General features: G+C 41.0%; 1 protein-coding gene across 3 annotated transcripts; it reads right to left on the reverse strand.

Annotated features, from left to right (window-relative positions):
- Nucleotides 1-103: 103 nt before the first annotated feature.
- Nucleotides 104-20,472, reverse strand: stk31 (serine/threonine kinase 31). 3 transcript variants are annotated; one of them, XM_079504684.1, is made up of 25 exons: nt 20,212-20,472; nt 20,064-20,116; nt 19,807-19,905; nt 19,419-19,496; nt 17,911-18,066; nt 15,917-16,227; nt 12,068-12,416; nt 10,875-11,102; nt 10,648-10,773; nt 9,855-9,970; nt 8,877-9,030; nt 8,458-8,583; nt 7,798-7,977; nt 7,440-7,562; nt 7,230-7,349; nt 6,843-6,971; nt 6,431-6,532; nt 6,254-6,334; nt 5,707-5,832; nt 4,008-4,133; nt 3,621-3,707; nt 3,038-3,187; nt 2,210-2,338; nt 662-715; nt 104-519 (listed from the first exon to the last, which is right to left on the reverse strand). In XM_079504684.1, exons 1-25 carry the CDS (start codon nt 20,228-20,230, stop codon nt 418-420), a joined length of 3,324 nt encoding a protein of 1,107 aa, XP_079360810.1. In that variant the 5' UTR covers nt 20,231-20,472; the 3' UTR covers nt 104-417. The 3 variants fall into 3 exon arrangements, with proteins under 3 accessions (XP_079360810.1, XP_079360809.1, XP_079360808.1); XM_079504683.1 differs by having other exon boundaries at nt 12,053-12,416; XM_079504682.1 differs by having other exon boundaries at nt 12,035-12,416.
- Between the last annotated feature and the right edge of the window lie 465 nt (nt 20,473-20,937).

Consider the following 20,937-nt stretch of genomic DNA (forward strand, 5'->3'; position numbering starts at 1 on the left):
TCACCTGTGGACAAGTAAGAATTCAAACTAGTTGCATGTGAAATAGTAGTAGAAAATAGGGGGAAAAACCTCTCCCAACGGGCACAAAATGACAAAGGACACATTTCATTCACAAGACATATTTATGTGAAAAACTGCCATAACATAAATTAAAGAGCTGCAACAACTGTTCCTTAAACAAGACATTTTCAGGTCAAGACATAACCAATAAAATAAAATCACACACAACGCTGTCATGACCTAAATTTAAAAAAGAAAAATCACACTTGTGTAAAGTGAGGGGCGCTCTTATCATCATACATCACAGTCCGTGCTCAGCCAATCAGCTGAGTACATTCTGTGCTCATACAGACACACAAAGCTGTGCATAGGAAAAATCCTACGAGGCAATACACTTTAACGTTGGCCTATTTGTCTCTACAGGTCAACAGTAAAGTATTCACAGGCCAGAACCTCCATGGCTGTGAGTCGTTCCCCAGACACCAGCAGCTTGGAGAGAAGATCTCCGAGTTTTGACTCCTGGCAAAAGCAGGACACAATAGTCAGAAAAAAAGTAGCCCTATAGATATATTAATAATATATAAATGGCACTATTAGAATGATAAAACTGATATTACTATGCAGCGTCCACATAGAATACAATCATTCATTGAATACTAACCAGTGACAATGGTTCCAGATTATCCAAACTACCATTAAACTCTGGAACATGCAGCTGCAATCAAGACAATGAGAGTTAGGTTTTCAATAAAAGTCAGCAACTTATTTCTGGTCTTCGAAGCTGGTGTCATTTACTATATACATATACTATACTTGCAAATTAAAGCCAAAAGACTGTACAGAAATACAATAACGCATGGGCACTGCTCTCAAGCATGCTCCATTTGCCCTACTTCTACAGAGAACTGTGCATTTGTAGAAAACTGAGGAATACAACTGAACAGACCATAAAGTATTCTTAAAGGACCACTTCACCACTTTTCAACTTCTCTTCCTATAATTGGTCCTCACTAATGTTCATGATAAAATACCACCATTTTTTCCTACTCAGTCTGTGTCGCATAGGAAGGCTGTGGGCAGTTCATTAACCCGTCCACCAGTGACATCATCGATGGTGAATCCAAGCTAATAGAAACGGCAGGCTTTCTTTTCCTGAAAAGTTGCAATGCAAAAGTTGAAGCCATCGTTCTCAAGATAATAAAAATCTAAATATATTTTAAAACAAATCTTGTTTAAAAATGAATCTGCCTAATGATGATGTCACTGGTGGACGGGTGTCCGAACTGCCCAAAGCCCTCCTATGAGACACAGACTGAGTAGGAAAAAATGGTGGTGTTTTATCATGAACATTAGTGAGGACCAATTATAGGAAGAGATGTTGAAAAGTGGTGAAGTGGTCCTTTAATGCTAATCATAAGATGGCACCATTACCGTATGCTCGGCTCGCTCTGTGTCTCAAGAGGTGATTGGACAGAAACCTACCAATAACATCATTGATAATTCCAAGCTAATAGAAACTACAGCCGTTCTCTTATTGAAAAGATAGCACACTGAGATAGAAACCATTGTTATAACATCAATTAAAAAAAAAGAAATTACCAAATCTGCCTACCAGTTGGGCAGGTTTCTGAACTGTCCAAAGCCCACCTCTGAGACACAGAGCAAGTAGACAGAAATGGTTGTGTTATAATGAATTAGTAAGGTCCAATTATGTAAAGATAAGGTTGAAAATGGGTGAAGTGCTTTTTTTGTTTCATGCCACATGAATACCAAGAAGCAAGGCATTATTAGTCACTTTGCTTTCTTCTACTGTCTCTGTTAAAGCCTATGAGTGCTGATGTTACTAGAGCCCGACTAGATTTCTGCATTTGATGCAGATTTGAGTCCTAAAACACACATAACGTGATCTGATTAAATATTATATTTGAGAACATTTAACTTATACGCAAAGAAATACAAATAAACAAATACTTGAAACCTCTTGCGACATGTGTGCTTGTAGACCAGCAATTTGTTAACTCCTATAATGGCAATATTTTTTTTGCTCATCCCAAGGACCTACTTGCGGATTATACCAGTTGATTAATATGCGGTTGACACACGCTGACATTTGCACATTAATCCCACATTAATACCACCTTTGCCTTTTTGCCTGTGTGAAAAAATGATATGGGTGTGGTTCCAGATGGTACTGAAGAAAATGTCTTACCCAGAGCATCAGACAGCCAAAAGCAAACATGTCACAGGCAGGAGAAGGAGTACCAGTGATGCCTTGGCGGAGCTCTGGGGCCACAAGATCGATTGAGCCTGCCAGCCCATTGTTCACAGCTCTCTGCTCCTGTAGATGGCCACAGTGCTTTAGTAGTACCCAATGTAATGCCCTTGTGAGTATCATTACCATGCAAAAACCCATAAATTACCATAAAACATGGGTGGTGGTACTTAATGGATGCTATGAATTTGCAATTTACTTACTTTATTTCCTTTAGGCCTACTTAAAAAATAAATAAAATATTTTAGTTGGTACACATGAAGTGCTAACTGTGTAAAAGACAATGGGCCCTATTTTGCATGTCTTAAGTACCTGGTCTTATGACTTAACTTGTGGAACACGTGTGTCGAATTTGAAGTCGGTGGGGCGAACGGTTCTCGAGTTACGTGGATTACACACATACGTACGCACAGAGACTTGGTGCATCTATAGTTAGATTATTGGAAATGCATGCCCCACCCAGTTATTATGTCTGAGTCCCTTTTATGCCCATATATGGAGTTATTTGTCAGGCATGCCCAAATATGAGTATATGCAGATGTCAGAACAGGCTAGATCCATATATGGAGATGTCCAGAGCCCGGGCAGAGGCTTTTGTGCTGGTTCAATACACATTATGTGGTAATAGAGGGGCAATGTTTTAGTTCCCTCCCTCAGCCCTATGTTAGGTTTAGCTTGGGGTTAGTGTGAGTTTTGAGGAAACACGAAGGGCAGAGGGAACATACTATAGTGTAGGTAGATTCCCAGATGAGGCTTCTTTCTTACCAGTGTTTTGGTGAAGTCAAAGTCGCCTACTAGGCCACGGCTGCGGTTAACAACAAAGGTATTGCTGGGGTTGAGGGAGCCATGAGTCACTCCCATAGCATGCAGTGCCTGGAGGCCACGTGCCACGCCCTTCATCACCCGTACAACCTCCTTATAGAAGGAACAAAGGAGAAGTAGATAAAGAGTATGTTTAGGATGAGAGCAGAGATATGATCCTGTGAAAGTATACTTGATCTGCTCCTTTTTTCCCTAGTCTATACCAAATCTCTTTGATGAAAATAGGCTATCCTAGATGATTGTACATACCTAAATGCTGTGTTTTTTAACTGTTTTTTATGTGTGGTCTGTTGATTTTAACATTGCTCTGTGCAATGTTTTAAAAATGCATCATCATTATCTACAACCTCTCTACAATCTACGAATTTGTAGATCAATTTTTGTTCACCAATGTTTGCTGAATGTTCGCCTATCATGACATGCCAAGAATAAGGATGCAGGGGTTTATGTGGTCATGATGGTACACATACAGTATCACCCCAGGTTGTAATAAATCCATGGACTCAAAGTTGAAAGGAAAACTCACTGTGTCCATCAGTGGGTTGACGGCCTGGACAACCTTGAGGCTCCCATTGGGGAAGTACGGTACCATTAAGTAAGCTACAGGGTCCGACTGCAATAAAGGGCAGGCATTAACGAAAGGTCTGATGTTTTCAATAACAGCAGAAAAATAAAACTGTCAGTGCATTCACACACGTGAGAGGCTGCTCCATCAACATCTTACAGTGGTTCAACATTGTCAGGTTGAGAACTAAATCAATCATATTTGAACTGGGGACCCCCCAAACTAATCATATTTGAACAGGGGGACATAGTATAGTTTGCCGATTACTTTTGATGCAGTAATACTCCTTTTATTTATTTCTAGATTGAGAACCACGGTCTTAGGATGTGGACAAAGATAACACCATACCTTGCTGAAGAAAAGGGCCAAGAGAGGCAGGATTCCAGAGTCTTCCTTGTTCTCAGTTTCTGCACGATTAAACAGTGTCGTTCTCTCCAGAACCCTCACCTCCATTTCCTCGTTTAAGGTGTAACTCTATGGCCACAGATGGAAAATAATTATAAAATGGTGTAATGGGAACTGCACATTGGAACATATTGAATTTGCAATGTGAAAACAAAATAAAACCTTTGGTAAAAAAGGTATGCGTCAATCTTGTTTCCAAGATCCACTGTTTACTTTGATGTTTTTATCCCTGCGTTTACCCATCTGCACAAACAATTTCCCTTAAGTGACAATACAGATACTGAATTGAACTACCGGTATATAAAAGAAATAACACAGGCTGTGATTAATCGATGATATGCTTTTATACACTACAATGGCTACTAGCATTCAACACCACATGTAGTCATATGACATAACAGGCCTTTCAGGTACAAAATAAGAGATTTTTGTTTAAAGGGGATGATTCATAAGTTACTGTATATAATGTCATTATAAGGTCTATGCTTATTGTGTTGAGCTACCAGGACACCACCAGTGAATCTATCTATGCTTATTGTGTTGAGCTACCAGGACACCACCAGGGAATCTATCTATGCTTATTGTGTTGAGCTACCAGGACAGTGGACACCACCAGGGAATCTATCTATGCTTATTGTGTTGAGCTACCAGGACACCACCAGGGAATCTATCTATGCTTATTGTGTTGAGCTACCAGGACACCACCAGGGAATCTATCTATGCTTATTGTGTTGAGCTACCAGGACACCACCAGGGAATCTATCTATGCTTATTGTGTTGAGCTACCAGGACACCACCAGGGAATCTATCTATGCTTATTGTGTTGAGCTACCAGGACACCACCAGGGAATCTATCTATGCTTATTGTGTTGAGCTACCAGGACAGTGGACACCACCAGGGAATCTATCTATGCTTATTGTGTTGAGCTACCAGGACAGTGGACACCACCAGGGAATCTATCCATGCTTATTGTGTTGAGCTACCAGGACACCACCAGGGAATCTATCTATGCTTATTGTGTTGAGCTACCAGGACACCACCAGGGAATCTATCTATGCTTATTGTGTTGAGCTACCAGGACACCACCAGGGAATCTTCATTAATCCCTACAACCTTGTTGTAAAATGAACAACGAAAATCCCCAATCTACAAGCTCGCAACATAACACATTGCTTTGTTTGTAGGTCTGCTCTTTTTGCCACCTTTGAAAATATTGAACAATTGGGGGAATATATATATATATATATATATATATATATATATATATATATATATACACACACACACGCACACGTATATACACACACACACACACACGGAAACGTAAAACGTAAAAGTAAAATGTGCATGGTGTGTGGATGTTTTGTTGTTATATACTGATAGTTTTTGATCCAGCACCCAGTCTAGTAGGTTTGGGATGTGCGTGTCTTTTGGCGGTAAATCAGCTTCTCTCTCAATGACATTTTCATATATTATGACTAATATAGAAACGCCAGAGTAAAGTGGATAACTAGATAACTACTCTAGAATGAATACCCACAATTCTCCAGGTCCGGCAAACCTCTGCTTTAAATTACATCTAATTGGTCGCCAACAGGGAACTTCACAAGCGAAGGAAAGCAATGAGACAAAAAGTGACACCTTAAGTAAGACCCTCTGGCCCTGGAACTCCGTGCACACCAGGGGTCTGTGGTCACTCAGTTCTTTGACGGGCTCAGCATCAAACACGTCCCTGTCCAGACTGTTTATGAGAAGGCCGCCAGAGCTCTAATGGGACAGAAGAAAAACAAAACACTTTGAGTAATGGGGTCACTGGTCGTGAGATGAATCAGTACAAGCTACACACTAACTTTCACGTCATACCGTGGAATCGAACCCAGGTCTGTCATGCAACTGCATGAAAAGATCTTAAATTATATGATACTTATTATAAAATGTATATCTTTAACTCTCCATCCCTTTTGTCATTCATGTTACATTAATCATTTAAACCTTATACTATATTATGGTCCACCGGGGCTCTATACTTGGATTGCTCTTTTCCCCCCCTCTACACCAAATGACTGCCAAAAATAGCACATCTACAAGCTTACAACGGATCTCACAACACGTCATGTGTTGTGAGATTGTAGATCGATTATGTCCGCCCCATAACAGAGGACCCTGGGGTTCATGTGCTAAATCTCACCATGAAGATGTTGAGGTCTACCTCAGGGTACAACAGAGGAAGCTCTGGGAATTCTCCCTCCGCCAGAACTCTAAGCTTGTTCTGCAAAAACAACAGGACACAAGTTTTAGCCGACTGACGTCCACCACAAGCAACAACTCATACAGAATAGTCACTGCAACGTGATGCGAGCAGTACATATTCTTCCTTTTCCTTGTGGATCTCCTGGAAAAGGAGATTCCTGGTTTCGGCGATCTCCTCGCTCTTCTTTGATATCTCTGTGAGGTCCAGCTCTTCTGCCTGAGGGAAAGAAAGAAAAAGATACAGATGACCATCTATTATGTCTTTAATTGGTATCAACCTTGAGCCATGTTTGTGACTGTTACAGTAAATATATTGCTGCATTCATAGAGTTCATTCCTTTTGTCCACCTTTTAAGTGTTTTAAGCGAGAGGTGCCCTCCCAAATCTGTATCTAATGTGGTTCCTTTTGACCCACCAGGCCCATGTGAACAAGACAAATTGCATGACACACACACACACACACACACACACGCGCACGCACGCACGCACGCACGCACGCACACACACACACGCACGCCAAATGTCACCTCCTCCAGACTGTTTTTCTCTACTTGTCTCCATCTCAGCTGGGACTTGAGGCAGCGGATTTTCTTTTTGATCTGCAGAAGAGTGGCTGGGCTGGGGCTGACATCCTGGCTCTCAATCATCTCTTTAAACTGACAACATGATGGTGAATTGAATAGGGTCGGACAAGTACAATAACTATCTTCAGAAGTTGTGGTCTTGTGCCACATTTACTGTGGAAAAATATCTCCCTTGAAAACTTGGGAGCATTTTCTTAAAGATTGAAAAGACAGTACCTTAAATGTGTAAAAGTCAAAGGTAACAGCTACTGTTTCAATCTGTGTTTCTCATTGAATTACTTTCATCGCTTTAATGTGCAAAGTGTATTTATCCATAGGACCTTTGCTCACCTTGATGTGGAAAAGATATTTATCCATAATATCAATGAGGACCTTCTTCTCTTTCTGTATGTCCTGCATGACCTTGTGGAACGTGCGAGTAATGACCCGACTGTCCTGTTCAATCTGACCCTGGAGGACATGTGCATGAAAACAGGACATGAAACATACAGTGGCACTGGACAAACAAAGACAAAGAAGCAGCAAAGAACAGAAACCTACCACTTTCGACAGACAAATGTCAAGTTCTCGGCACACGTTCAACTCTGCAAGATTCAGGACACGGTCTGCTCCGTCAATGACATCCTTCATGGTCACCAGAGTTTCGTTTGACAGGCTGAAGAACTTTAGACAAAGAAATGCATGAAATACCTTCCATTCTTATTGATCAAATGAGTATAACACACACATCAAATAATCTGGTGCCAGTCAGAGACTGTCTTTATGCTCCATGATCAATTTGTCAACGATGTCATTAGAATGTAGAATGTCAAGTAGAATGTCAACTTACAAACATTAATTCATCAAGAATCATGCCATGTTACAATAATAGTCAACTCTGTGATTTGTCAAGCTTTACCTTGCCAACATTTGAGGCCCAGGTAGACAAGGCGTTGAGAGCATTGTTGGAATCATCTCTTATACTGGTCATGTGTTGCTCCTTCTCCTTCACCCACTGGTGGTACTCTTCAATGATGTGCTCCCCAACGTCCTCCTCCGAGGACGGGCCAAAGACAGCAGTCAGAGAGGCACTAACCTCCTACAGTGTGACATACAGAATTAGAACTGTCTTTTTCAAGTACCAAGTGTGCACCCCCACACGCACACTTTCTTGCACCAATGGGTGCTTGGATTGGGAGCACAAGCATGCAGCAGCACATCATTTACACATACATTTTGAAAGGGCCGGAACGAAAATAAGCCACTGGCTTTTTTGCGTTTTATCCTTTAAGTGTGACAATGTGTTTATTATCAATAAATGTAATGTAATAATGGAACTGAAGTGTGTGGTTTAGAGTGAATGCCACTGCGCAGCACAAATCGCCTGTGAATAGACTAGGCAGAGGGAGGGAAAAAAATGACACTCCATATGTAGATATGATACATATACTGTATGTACATATTATATGCATCATATATCAATCTACATGCAATCAGGCACATACATTCCGCAAACCAACTAAGTCAAGCCACCGGGGAGCCCCAGGATGTTTCATGTGATACGGTTTCTGTCCCGTACCTCAAGTGTCTCCATGCGCTCTCTGACAGGCAGGGGTTTTGCCGCCTCCAAGAAGCGATCCGCTGCGGCCGTCACCACAGATCGTATCTTATTCCTCTGGTCTACCAGGTCATTCACTTCCTCCTGCTGCAAAACACAGGTGTGCATGTAATCATTAATAGGTGATCATGTTAATGATTTTATTTTATTTTGTGTTTTCCACACAATATAACGTTCAACCCAGGATCTACACATAAAGTGCAATGAAACTTATTTCCAATGTGGTCCTGAAACATTAAATAAATAAATGCTTAAGAAACTACCAGCCATGTCATGGGTAGGCTTCAAAAATTTAACCAAACAAAAAACAAGATTCTGGGGGAGTGATTCTTAAAAATCAAGATAACTTTTCCCCTTTGGATGTCTTGAAGGGGACTCACCTTTTCACATGCCCTCAGCTTTTCCTGGACACACATGTAGTCTTTCCATGCCACTTCCAGGTTCTCTGTGGCAACCGGGGCAGACATGCTGTTCTGGACGACTGTGTTGAACGCCTCCATCAAGGTGTCACCGTCACCAGCAAACAGGCTCTTTCTGTCACAACCAGATGCCATGAATGGACATTCATACATTTTAGAAGTGATGGAAGATTTTTTTAAGCATAATATCTGTTAGATTAGTGCAAGCATTGCCATTTTCTGACCGATGTACTTGTTATTTTCACGACAGACGCCCACGTTGTTTTAAATGATCTTGCGCCTATTTAGCTCTTAAAATGAGGTATGGTCTGGCAAAATCAGGACACAATGCTATCTTACGCACTAATGTGCGGTCACTAATTGCAATCAAAATACACAATAACACGCATGTTCAACATGGTAGATGACATGCACGAGGGACTCCGCACTTAAACTCATTTAAAACAAAATAGTAGCACAGGTCTCCGACAGGACAGGTAGGTTATTGTGACCTCCCGGTGGCGCTATAACAGGCCAAGCGTACAAGCGCACTGATTAGCTCTTGAATTGAAGGGAAGAAATCAATGATTGGTAGGATTTATGTTATGCCTAAAACACACCCATGACTAATTCAGACTAAATTAACCCCCTTTAGGCGCCTAGCGCCGGGCCCAGAGTGAGTGAGAGCACTTATTAATTTCCAATCCAATTTATACGGTATATAACCTAATCCTTGCACTTTAAAATTCAGCAGGTGAATTTCTCTATTCTTGTGTGTATGTTTTCTTGCCTCTCTCCGTGGTGCTGAATAAACACATTGCCAGGGGCACCAATATGCCTACACCATTCCTCTCCATTTCAAAAAGCCTGCCTTTTTTGGGCGGTTGTTGGTTGGAAAACAAAAACCTGCCGTGTGTATCACTAGAGTGAATGAAAGACAGTGAGAGAAATATACAGTACCTTATTTCCCTCAAAGCGTGGACTTTCTCCACAAGCCGGCCGAGCTGCTCTGTTATCCCAGCATGCAAAAGCTTGTCCATTTCCTTCTCTTTCTTCACAATCTCTTCCTTCATAACCTTAAAAGTAAGCATGTTGAAAGCACAGTCAGCCGTCACAAACAGCAATGCAACAAAGTAGGGATGTCCCGATCACGTTTCTTTTGTGAGTATCTGCCAATACCACATTTTCCCGATCCGATATTTATAATTTTATAGAACACATATGCCACATCACAATAGTACAATATACAAAACAGACAATATCCAGTCTAATATCATGATATGGATATAGTATTGATACTAGGGATGTCCCGATGCGATTCTGATCATTTGAAAATGATCGGCCCCAATTTCCAATCCCGTGGTCGGATCGGGACAACCGTACAACAAAGTATACATTCGCTTTTGGTCTTAACCACTTAATTTTAAATTCTTTATTTTTTATGCTTTATCAAAAACACTTTTTTTACTTTTTGCTAATGTTTATTTGCTTAAGTGTTCAAATGTTGAGTTGTTTTTATGATGTATTTTGCATTTTTCTCATTGGGAAGGTTTACCATCCTTACTTTTATGGAGATGATTGATTGAATACATAGGATCCGAATGGAAACAAGACCACAAGGACTTTTTTGGTGCTATGCCTATAGATCAAGTGTTTGACTGTACTCGGTTGCCGTTTGCATTTCTGTTTAATAAAGTAATAAACAATTCATTGATGCTACTGTAAATCTGAACTGTTACGAGCCATTCCTCACCTGCATTGTAAGATCTGCATCTTGCAGTCGCTTCTGCAGCTGTTGAGATTCATTCGTCACGTCATCCACCAAAGTCTCTAAGCGCTGCGTTTCCTTGGAAAGATTTGCACTGCTCTCTTTCAATTCCTGTAGAAAACAAGGCACACAATCTCAGCATAGAGTCACACTCGGCAAACTAGGAGCTATACAGACTGATCCAGTTACAGTTAAGGCCTTGCATGTGCAACCTGGATCTCCGCGTAGGCGTCTTTCAACTCTTTCTCCTTTTGCAGACAGTGCTGTTTCTGGACTTCTAGTTCAGCTTTTAGCCTCTGGTTCTCCAAAATGACGGTGTCCATATTCTTTTCATCTTGCAGTCGCTTCTGCAGCTGTTGAGATGTATTTGTCACGACAGCCTGCAAAGCCTCCAAGCGCTGTGCTTCCTTGGAAAGATTTGCACTGCTCTCTTTCAATAACTGTAGAAAATAAGACAGACAATCTCAGCTTAGTCACACTTGACAATCTAGGAACGATACAGACTGGTCTAGGAACTATACAGACAGTTCAAGTTAAGGCCTTGCATGTGCAGTGTTGGGTGTAACGGCGCCATTAACAACGCTGTTTAATAACAGGAATACTTTTATTGGTAACGGAGTAACTAGTTCGTTTTGCAATTCAGTAGTCAATTACTTAGTTACGTTTCCAAAAACGTGAACAGGGATAATGTATCCCTGTTGACATTAGGGGAGTACTAGTTAATTAATTGTATAAGTCTCACGCTAGTATCAACAACAACAGCTGCCCAAAGAAAGCATGAACAGGTAGGCTACAGTACTGTTACTGCCTGCAAGGACATACTTGGAACGGTTTGGCCGCCGTGCCATTTCTTATCAATTGTTTAGTTCATACGTGGCTACGTTGTTCCGCCGAAGCCTATAATGAAATTTGATTTATTTGTATTTTGCCGTTCAATTCATGCGCGCCACAGTGCGTGCCGTGGAGAGAGCATGGACTCCCGAGGCGCGCACGCTGGCTGGTTGGAGCGCAACAGCCTCATGGCATAGTCTGTACTATGTACATTTTATATTTGTTCATAAAGAAAGCTGTAGGGGATATTGTCTATGGTCAGTATGGTGTATATATCATTCTTGTTTTTAACCATAGTACCATTAATAAATATGGGCCGTGAAAAGTTGGCGCAATGACGGTAGGTAGTAATACAATGTAACCAAATTGCGCAAGCATTCGAAAATGGGTTCTATTTCGTCCCTGCTGACCGCCAGAGGCGGTGCTTTAAGCACTGAATACGTCCCTTCGCATGTGCGAGTTACTTTTCTTATGGGTAATCTTGTAACGTATTAGGGTTATTTTTCATGGCAGTAAATCCAGTAACCTAACAAAAAGTTACTTTAAAAAGTAACGATACCCAACACTGTGCAACCTGGATCTTTGCGTATGAGTATTTCAACTCTTTCTCCTTTTGCAGACAGTGCTGTTTCTGGTCTTGTAGTTCTTCTTTTAGCCTCTGGTTCTCCTCCAAAATGACTGTGTTCATTTTCTTTTCAGCTGTGTCGGTCACGTCCATTTTCTTTTCCACTGTGCTTGCGTTGGCCACATCCATCGTCTTTTCCACTGCGTTGGCCACATCCATCGTCTTTTCCACTGCGTTGGACACATCCATCGTCTTTTCCACTGCATTGGACACATCCATTGTCTTTTCCACTATTTTGGTAAAGTCAATTGTCTTTTCAGCGGCGATGGCAGGCTTGGAGACATTTCTGGCTCTCTCTCTAGATTGTAACGAGAAGAAATACAAAATAAATGTCTAGAAATGCTAAAAACCCATGAATACAAACTTCCTGGGACATTTTAAAACACCCATAACTCATGACAAAGCAGTAAAAAATCAACACTGTACCCTCAACACTGCTATATTTACAATGTAACTTACATTGAGTCATTGACCCAGTCACACACCAATTACATTACAATGTAACTTACATTGACCCAGTCACACACCAATTACATTACAATGTAACTTACATTGAGTCATTGACCCAGTCACACACCAATTACAGAGGCAAACATGAAAGGTTCAGTGTCTTGCTCAAGGATACCGACACCAAGCCAAGAACATTTCAGTTGAGATATGGCCGCTCTACCTCCTAAGTCACTGCTGTCAATGATGCCACAGACTGCACAGACTGCAACTGAGTCCTATCTGCTCCTCTGGCTATCGACGATAACATTAAAAACTAGAAAAAGTGCCCTTCTGGGCACAGGTCTCCACCAGGAGGATAGGACTGTGTGAGATGTTTGGCAAAATGTTTAGGATTAATATAAACATGTTTTTGAGGCATTTTGTTCCAAAAATGTGTTTTGCAAAAATCAACCTGTTGGTGGCGCTATAACAGGCCAATGTGAAAAGGGTGGGATATATTCCTCAGCCTAGTAAGAAAATGTGTGAAAGATTTCACGTAAATTGCATGCTGCGTTCATGATTTGAGGCTTTTGTTCAAAACGGGGCAATCTTGCAAACTGTGAAAGCTAATTATAGCCAATTAGGATGGAATATGAAATATCGGACAGATCCGACTTGAGCACATGACCATAGAGATAGTGTGTAACGATTTGTGAGATTTTTGGACAGAATCTGGAGGAGTAATATCAAAAAATGTGTTTTACAAAAGTCGGCCTCCTGGTGGCGCTATAAAAGGCAGATGCGGAAAATGCAGGTCAACGGTTTGTCCTTGGCCTCTAGGGAGTGTGCATGCAACGTTTCACGCAGATCGGTGCAGTTTTAGGTAAAAGATGTGAAAAGCTGCCTCATGGTGGCGCTATAACAGGCCGTTCTGGAAAATGTGGGGCAGAGGTTCATCGTTGGCATCCAGGGAGTGCGTGTGCAAAGTTTGGCATCGACCGGGTTAACGGTGCCGGAGATTAGCTGGTAACGGACGGACGGAAGGACACACGGACGGACACACACACACACACACGGACGGACACACACACGGACGGAGTGCAAAACATACTCTCTCCCCATGCCTTCGGCCTGGTGGAGACAACAACGTCACATTATGACCACAGGCTACCATGACAAATTATGTACAAACTAGAAAAAGTGCCCTTCTGGGCACAGGTCTCCACCAGGAGGATAGGACTGTGTGAGATGTTTGGCAAAATGTTTAGGAGTAATATAAATAAGTAATATGTTTGCCTTTGATGGCAATTGGATGATTTGAGGCATTTTGTTCCAAAAATGTGTTTTGCAAAAATCAACCTGTTGGTGGCGCTATAACAGGCCAATGTGAAAAGGGTGGGATATATTCCTCAGCCTAGTAAAGAAGATTTGACGTAAATTGCATGCTGCGTTCATGATTTGAGGCTTTTGTTCAAAACGGGGCAATCTTGAAAACTGTGAAAGCCAATTATAGCCAATTAGGATGGAATATGAAATATCGGACAGATCCGACTTGAGCACATGACCATAGAGATACTGTGTAACGATTTTTGAGATTTTTGGACAGAATCTGGAGGAGTAATATCCAAAAATGTGTTTTACAAAATTCGGCCTCCTGGTGGCGCTATAAAAGGCAGATGTGGAAAATGCAGGTCAAAGGTTTGTCCTTGGCCTCTAGGGAGTGTGCATGCAACGTTTCACGCAGATCGGTGCAGTTTTAGGTAAACAATGTGAAAAGCTGCCTCATGGTGGCGCTATAACAGGCCGTTCTGGAAAATGCGGGGCAGAGGTTCATCGTTGGCATCCAGGGAGTGTGTGTGCAAAGTTTGGCATCGACCGGGTTAACGGTGCCGGAGATTAGCTGGTAACGGACGGACGGAAGGACGGACACACACACGGACGGACGGACACACACACGGACGGAGTGCAAAACATACTCTCTCCCCATGCCTTCGGCCTGGTGGAGACAATTATCCTCCTATGTCTAACGTACAGCACATAATCTACTCCATCAATCCATTATATTTTAGTGAATGAATGAGAATCCAATTGAATATTTTTTCTTGTAGCATTTTCAAAACTTTGAGGACCGCACCGATGCTCTTCTGCAAGTATAATACTTTCACTCAAGCTTAAATCATACTTCCATTATAGCTCTGGTCTAGCCGCAAGCAACGCTAGATCCTATGTTTAATATCTGGAATCTAGAGTTGCAAGCAACGCTTGAAAGCACACACATCCAAAAGGAAGTCCTATCTGATTGTAACGTTAAAACTCGCCAACATTGCAGCTGTACGGAAAGCTTGAATTATCCTCTATCTGCAAAGTTTGTTTCATAAAAATCCACTGTCCACTGTGTTCTGTCAATAAATTCCATGCAGGTGATATATATATATATATATATATATATATATATATATATATATATAGGGTTGGAGTTTAAAATATACTATCACATATAAGGTGTTCAAAGACTCTCCTCAGCAGTGGTGCAGCGGTGATTATTAACCTGGGGGGGACACCATTTTTAATGACGTCACATGCACGCACTCTGACTAGCATTATGAAATATTAACTTTCACATTTTTATTTAGATTGACATTTCATTAATTTTAGTTAGGTTTACGTGTGCTTTGGTAGTTTGTCAGGAAATTTACAATTTTTTGTTTTAGTTTTCTTTGTACGTTTTCCAAGGAATTCCTTCAATTATAGAACCTAAGAAAGAAAGGTAGGATAATAGCATACAGGTTGCACATCTGATGGATGGGGTGTCTTCTTAACTGCTGGCTATTATTGTCTTCCTTACAGACAACTAATCTGTACACTACGCTACTTCTACAGCGGTGTAGGCTGCCTGGCTACATAAACATAGCAGTGTCAAAGCAGTATGAGAACACAGACTCACGGCCACGCATGTACATGCCGGTGGAAAACTTAGTGGCGTGTGAGGCGAGCACTACACCCGTGCTCCTCGATGGGATGACTCACAGATCTCCACCTTTTGTGTAAAATACACTCTTTTGGCCAGAAAATTAGTTACTCCAGTGGGCCACCTACAGATCTTGTCAATAGAAAACATCCATTGACCAGATGAGTAACCAAAAATAACATCTTATTTTCTGACCAAAAAGGACCAGAGCTACTTCCCTTAAATGGCAGTACTGCTTACCGAATGTAACAGATCAATGTGGAGTCATGTTTTTCTGCTGAAAATGTGTCATTTTTTGCAATGACAGGGTCCAACAATGAAGAATACATTAGGATATACAATGAAAGTGTCAACACATGGGAGCTGCCCAAAACAAACGTGGCATAATGTCAGTAGCTTACGTGGCAGATGACGGCTTCTGGTCAGTAAAAACTGGTCGAAGTTTGGGCATGCACACCGGAAAGGTGGAAATGCCGTCTATCCCCTGACCTCTTTCCATCATTTGCTGAAGCCAGGAAACAGCAGGGTCCTTCAGGGGTGGGTTCTCCCGCTGGCTCCAGAGCACATTGGCCTGGGCAAGCTTCATCTTTATCAGCTCTTCACCTATGTCCATGTTCCCCTGAAAAGCCTGGACCAGGATGGTCCCATCAAAGCTCACAGACCTCTTATGAACACGGACTGTTTTAGAAAACATCAGATTCTGGAGGAAGCCCTGTGGAAAAACGAGCAGGATAGTGATTGCCCTGTGGGTGCATACTGTACTGTATATACGGTATAAATTACAGTATAGTATTATACAGCATCTATACATTATAATGCTTTTGAAAGCTGATATTTGCACAAAGTAGAAAGGAAATGTTTTAATTAAACACTTAAATGGCTTTAACATTTCCTCTGTTTAATTTGTAAATTATTAGCTGCCGGAGCTCATGATTCCGACTAAGTCATGCTAGGCACAAAAGGTCTCAGAACACGGACAGATACACAGATTACGCACTGCCCAGCTTAGACCAGTTAACACAGACGCACAGCTGCATAACGTTTAGGGGTGGGTTCAATTAATCGATACAGCAATAATCGTATCATATTCCTGCCCGATAATCGTACCGTATAGATACGGCAGGAAATGCTGTGTGTGATGTGTGTTTTAACATCAGTTTCTGCCCGACAGTTACGATATATATGGTTAAATATTTTGCATTTATCCATCAAAACATTTATTTTTATCCTTGCTTTGTTCAAATTTTAAAGTTTCAAATTGATTGACAATATGTCAAAACATCGGCAATCGGTGGTCTCTGCTAAAGTAAATTTAGTAGGACACACGGTCATTATTCAAAATCAAAACGTATCTCAATACAGTATCGTATCGTGGTCCTATTGATCGCGAGGTTGTTGGCAATACACACCCAGCTCTAGTAACGTTACCATTATTTATTTACAGACATCAAACTGACGGAGGAGAGAGAACACAGAATTGCAATCTGTAGGTTATCTACAGATTGCAATTATAACAATTCTGTTCTACCCTATGGGTCTTTTAATCCTTATCAAAATAATAATATTCTTTACGTATTCTTTACGGTCAATTGCAGAGTGGAGGGAATAGAACAAGTAGAGCAATCGGTAAGAGGTGGCAATAGACTTAATAGGTTGCTTCAGACATTTTGGCTATGGTGTATCGGCTGTATCCTGGTATGAGATTGATTTTAACCCCTGCTTGTAATTAGGTGATGTGTAGACACAGATTTGGTTAAACATATTGTGACCTAGATTTTAGTTTTTGTATGCAATAGATGTTATTTGTAGGCTACATACAGTATGTGTGCATTGTAAAACTTCAAACACATATATATGGCCATTCATGATTGCACTGAGCCTCAAATTGTGAGGCATCTGATTGGTCCCCTTGGTCACAGGGAGTTTAAGAGGACATGAATTTGCTGTGACAGTCCTCTATAGCCACGCCCTGAGGAAGACATTGTCGAAATCAGTCGGCACCTGTGGCATTTTATTGTTTTTAATATGTAGTAGCCCTGTCGTAAAATTAAAGGCTTTTGCTTGCTCGAGTGTGCTTGGAGTTTGCCCATTTGATGAGACCCCTCTTCATATAAATGTATTGACGCAGATTTGTAACTTTTTCCCAAATGTAAGGTGTTTAGGCAAGTTTTGGGGCAAGCATACCCTGGCCTGGACTAGTTTGGGAACTATAATGTGTATTCAATTGAAAATTACTGTGTGCTGTCTAACGTATGTGAGCAACCCACCAAGTGAACTGTCTCATGTATAAACTTCAAGTCAAGTCATTTGAGTTGACTTTATTTGATGCTTTAAAGTTGTGCTGCTTATTCCGGGGGGGGGAGGAAAAAGGTTTCACCTCAAATACTGTGCTTACCAGTTTAATACTAGGGGAATCAGGGTCGATATGTAAACCCCAGAATTTGTACTTTTTGGCCAGACTTGGAGATTGCTGCAGATCCTCTGGAAGTTCCACAATAGCGGACCGACTGACCATCTCTCTATTCCCATAGTCAAAGTAGGAGACCATGAACTGCATACATAAGACAAGACAAATTATATTAAAAGGTTTTGAATAATGATTTTCAATAAGGGATTATGCAAAGGAGCTTTTGTTGATCAAACATGAACTCTTAACTAAACACATTTTAAACTACCACTGGGCAAGAACATTTTTGAAAAATGTTAAAGGACGACTCCACCCATTTTCAACCCATCTTCATATAATAGAGGGTATGTGCATGCATGAAGTGAGTAGCAAATAGAGTGGCAACGTGAGTCGCAAAGTGAGTTTAACGTCGTTTAATGCAATCAGATAGGACTTTTGTTTGGATGTATGTGCTGTCAAGGACAGAAAGTATTTTTTTTCCACTCAGTAGGCGTTCCCGCATAATTTCCATGTACAAAAATGTCATGCGCATACCCTCTATTGGTGCTCATTATAATATGGTTCCATTTTTGTCTACTTCGTCTGTGTCAGTCTCTCAGAGGAGGGCTGTGGACAGTTCAGAAACCTATCAGTGACATCGATGGGGAATCAAAGCTAATAGAAACTGCAGGCTTTCTAGCAATGGAAAGTTAGAAAGCTATAATGGAAGCCATTGTTCTCACGTGAAAAAGGTGAAATGTGGTTTGAATGATCACACCTGTGTGAAGTGAGGCGCGCTCTCATCAGACATCATCTCATTCTGGCCAATCATAATTTCAATGTTTGTGTTTACACAAACACTCAAAGCTGGCCATTCATTGTCAATGGCATTCAATATTGTGTTAGGGCAAGTTTGTATTTACACAAACCCTCAAAGCTGGACATAGGAAGAAGGGGGGGGGGGGGAATCACACCTGTGTGAAGTGAGGGGCGCTCTTACCATCTTACAACATGATGTAAAACAAACATTGAGACAAAACAAACATTAAATTCTCTTTATTGTCAATGGCGTTTTTAAAACAAACATTAAACCTGTATATAGGAGGGGCCCTCAAAAATGTCGTCACTGGTAGGCGGGTTTCTGAAATGTCCACAGCCCTCCTACGACTGAGACACAGACCGAGTAGAATTTGTTTTAATCATGAGCATTATTGAGGACCAACCAGGCCTAATATGAAGATGGATGAAGTCACCCTTCATGTTTTAAATAGACTTGCCACTAAAATCACACCTGTGTGAAGTGAGGGGCGCTCTTAGTCTTATCGTAATACATCATACAGTACATCATCCATCACATGCCATGCTCAGCCAATCAAATAATCACTATGGGGTACACAGACGCACACTCAAAAATGTCATATCTAAATGCTATTGTGAAGACTTTTATAAGAAGCATTATGTTATGGTGATATCTTGTTTTTTTCCACATGCAACAGCCCAACATGCATCTACCTCACCTTATCATCCATGTCCAGCTGTAGCTGCACCTTGCAGCGATACCAGTTGTTGTCTTTTGAGAAAAGAGCTCCATAAATCTACAACAGAGTTCATTCAGAGAACTTAACATTTAAACTGTGACATGGGCAAGTGTGTGTGTGTGTGTGTGTGTGTGTGTGTGTGTGTGTACACTTTTTTATATGATGATTTCCTGTTTTTCATAGAAGTGTATATTTGTACGTCTTTAAATGTTCTGATGAATTGAAAATGGAGGACCCTGATGTAAACAAATCTTCGCAGCAGTTATTGTATTGACTGTATTGCTTTCATTTGAAATGTACCCAGATCGCTACAAAATGTAGTAGCGACCATCCATCCACCCCGAGGCAGTAATGTCCCCTACCTTACCTTATTGAAACTGGGGGCGCCATGCAACCTCTGTGATTTTAGGCATACTTCTCCCAGGGTGATGTTCATTTGTTCAATTGCTTCATGCGACGTGGTGCTCTGAAACGACATTGTTGTTGTTTTAGTATAGTTTATAGTATAGTTTGGGGGGGTTCACGATCAAATAGATCTTGCACAGATTGCAGGAGCAGGTCAGCAGGTGATTACAATTTACATTGATTGATAGGCCTATATGCAATGGTAACATTTGTTTCTACCTGTGCCCAAAATGTGATGGAATCCTCGATGTGGGTCACTTTGACCAGCTCCACTACAAAGTAGAAAGTGAAGACAGATATAAATCATTATAGTTTCTTAATGGTCTTTCATTACTCCGCATTGTCTGCAAGTCGTGCAGCTACTCACTTTGGTGATCACTGTCCATCGTCGACTCAGCTCACACACTGACAATATACACTATAAACGAATTTCAGGAGGTTGTAGGCTGCTTGCTTGCTTACCGTACGAACGGTAACACTTTAGAAACATCCAGAAGTTATTAAATCGATGTAAACCATCCAACAAGTGTAGTGTATCTATCTACCAAACATTTGAAGTAGCTTGTTGTGTGGATGCATCGTCCTGAAGAGGGTGTGCAACACATGGGGCATGGCAATCAACATCACTCACTCACACCTGAGTGATCTGTGACGTTGCGCTATGAACGATCAGCACAATTTATTTTGTAATTGTCAGTAATCAACAATTCAATCAATCTAATCAGTAATCACAGATATTTCCAATTACGTATAAATATATGTCTATAGCTATAAGATAAAACATTTTCTCTTAGATTTGTTTGGATGGATGGATGGATATAGATAGATAGATAGATAGATACCTCCCCCTATTGGCCAAATATGAGATGACACACTACCTGCATTATAAAACATCACATTCACAACGCACACAAAAGGGAACAGAGCATTTTATTTTATTTATTTATTTATTTTACGTTTTGGTAAACAAGTGCCAATTTAACATTGAAGTGATATGTTCGTTAAAACAAACTTTCATACAATCCATTCCATACTCATACATGACAATATGAATGTCTGTACTGTCACTTTAAGATGTTGATGATGTCACTGC

Source organism: Electrona antarctica (assembly GCF_951216825.1).
Source record: "Electrona antarctica genome assembly, chromosome: 6".
Classification (NCBI taxonomy): Eukaryota; Metazoa; Chordata; class Actinopteri; order Myctophiformes; family Myctophidae; genus Electrona; species Electrona antarctica.

Coding starts and splice junctions, on each gene's coding strand:
- stk31 (XM_079504682.1), bottom strand. Junction 19,906..20,063: donor CCATCACATTTTGGGCACAG/GTAGAAACAAAT, acceptor ATGTCGTTTCAG/AGCACCACGTCGCATGAAGC. Junction 5,833..6,253: donor TAGACCTCAACATCTTCATG/GTGAGATTTAGC, acceptor CTGTCCCATTAG/AGCTCTGGCGGCCTTCTCAT.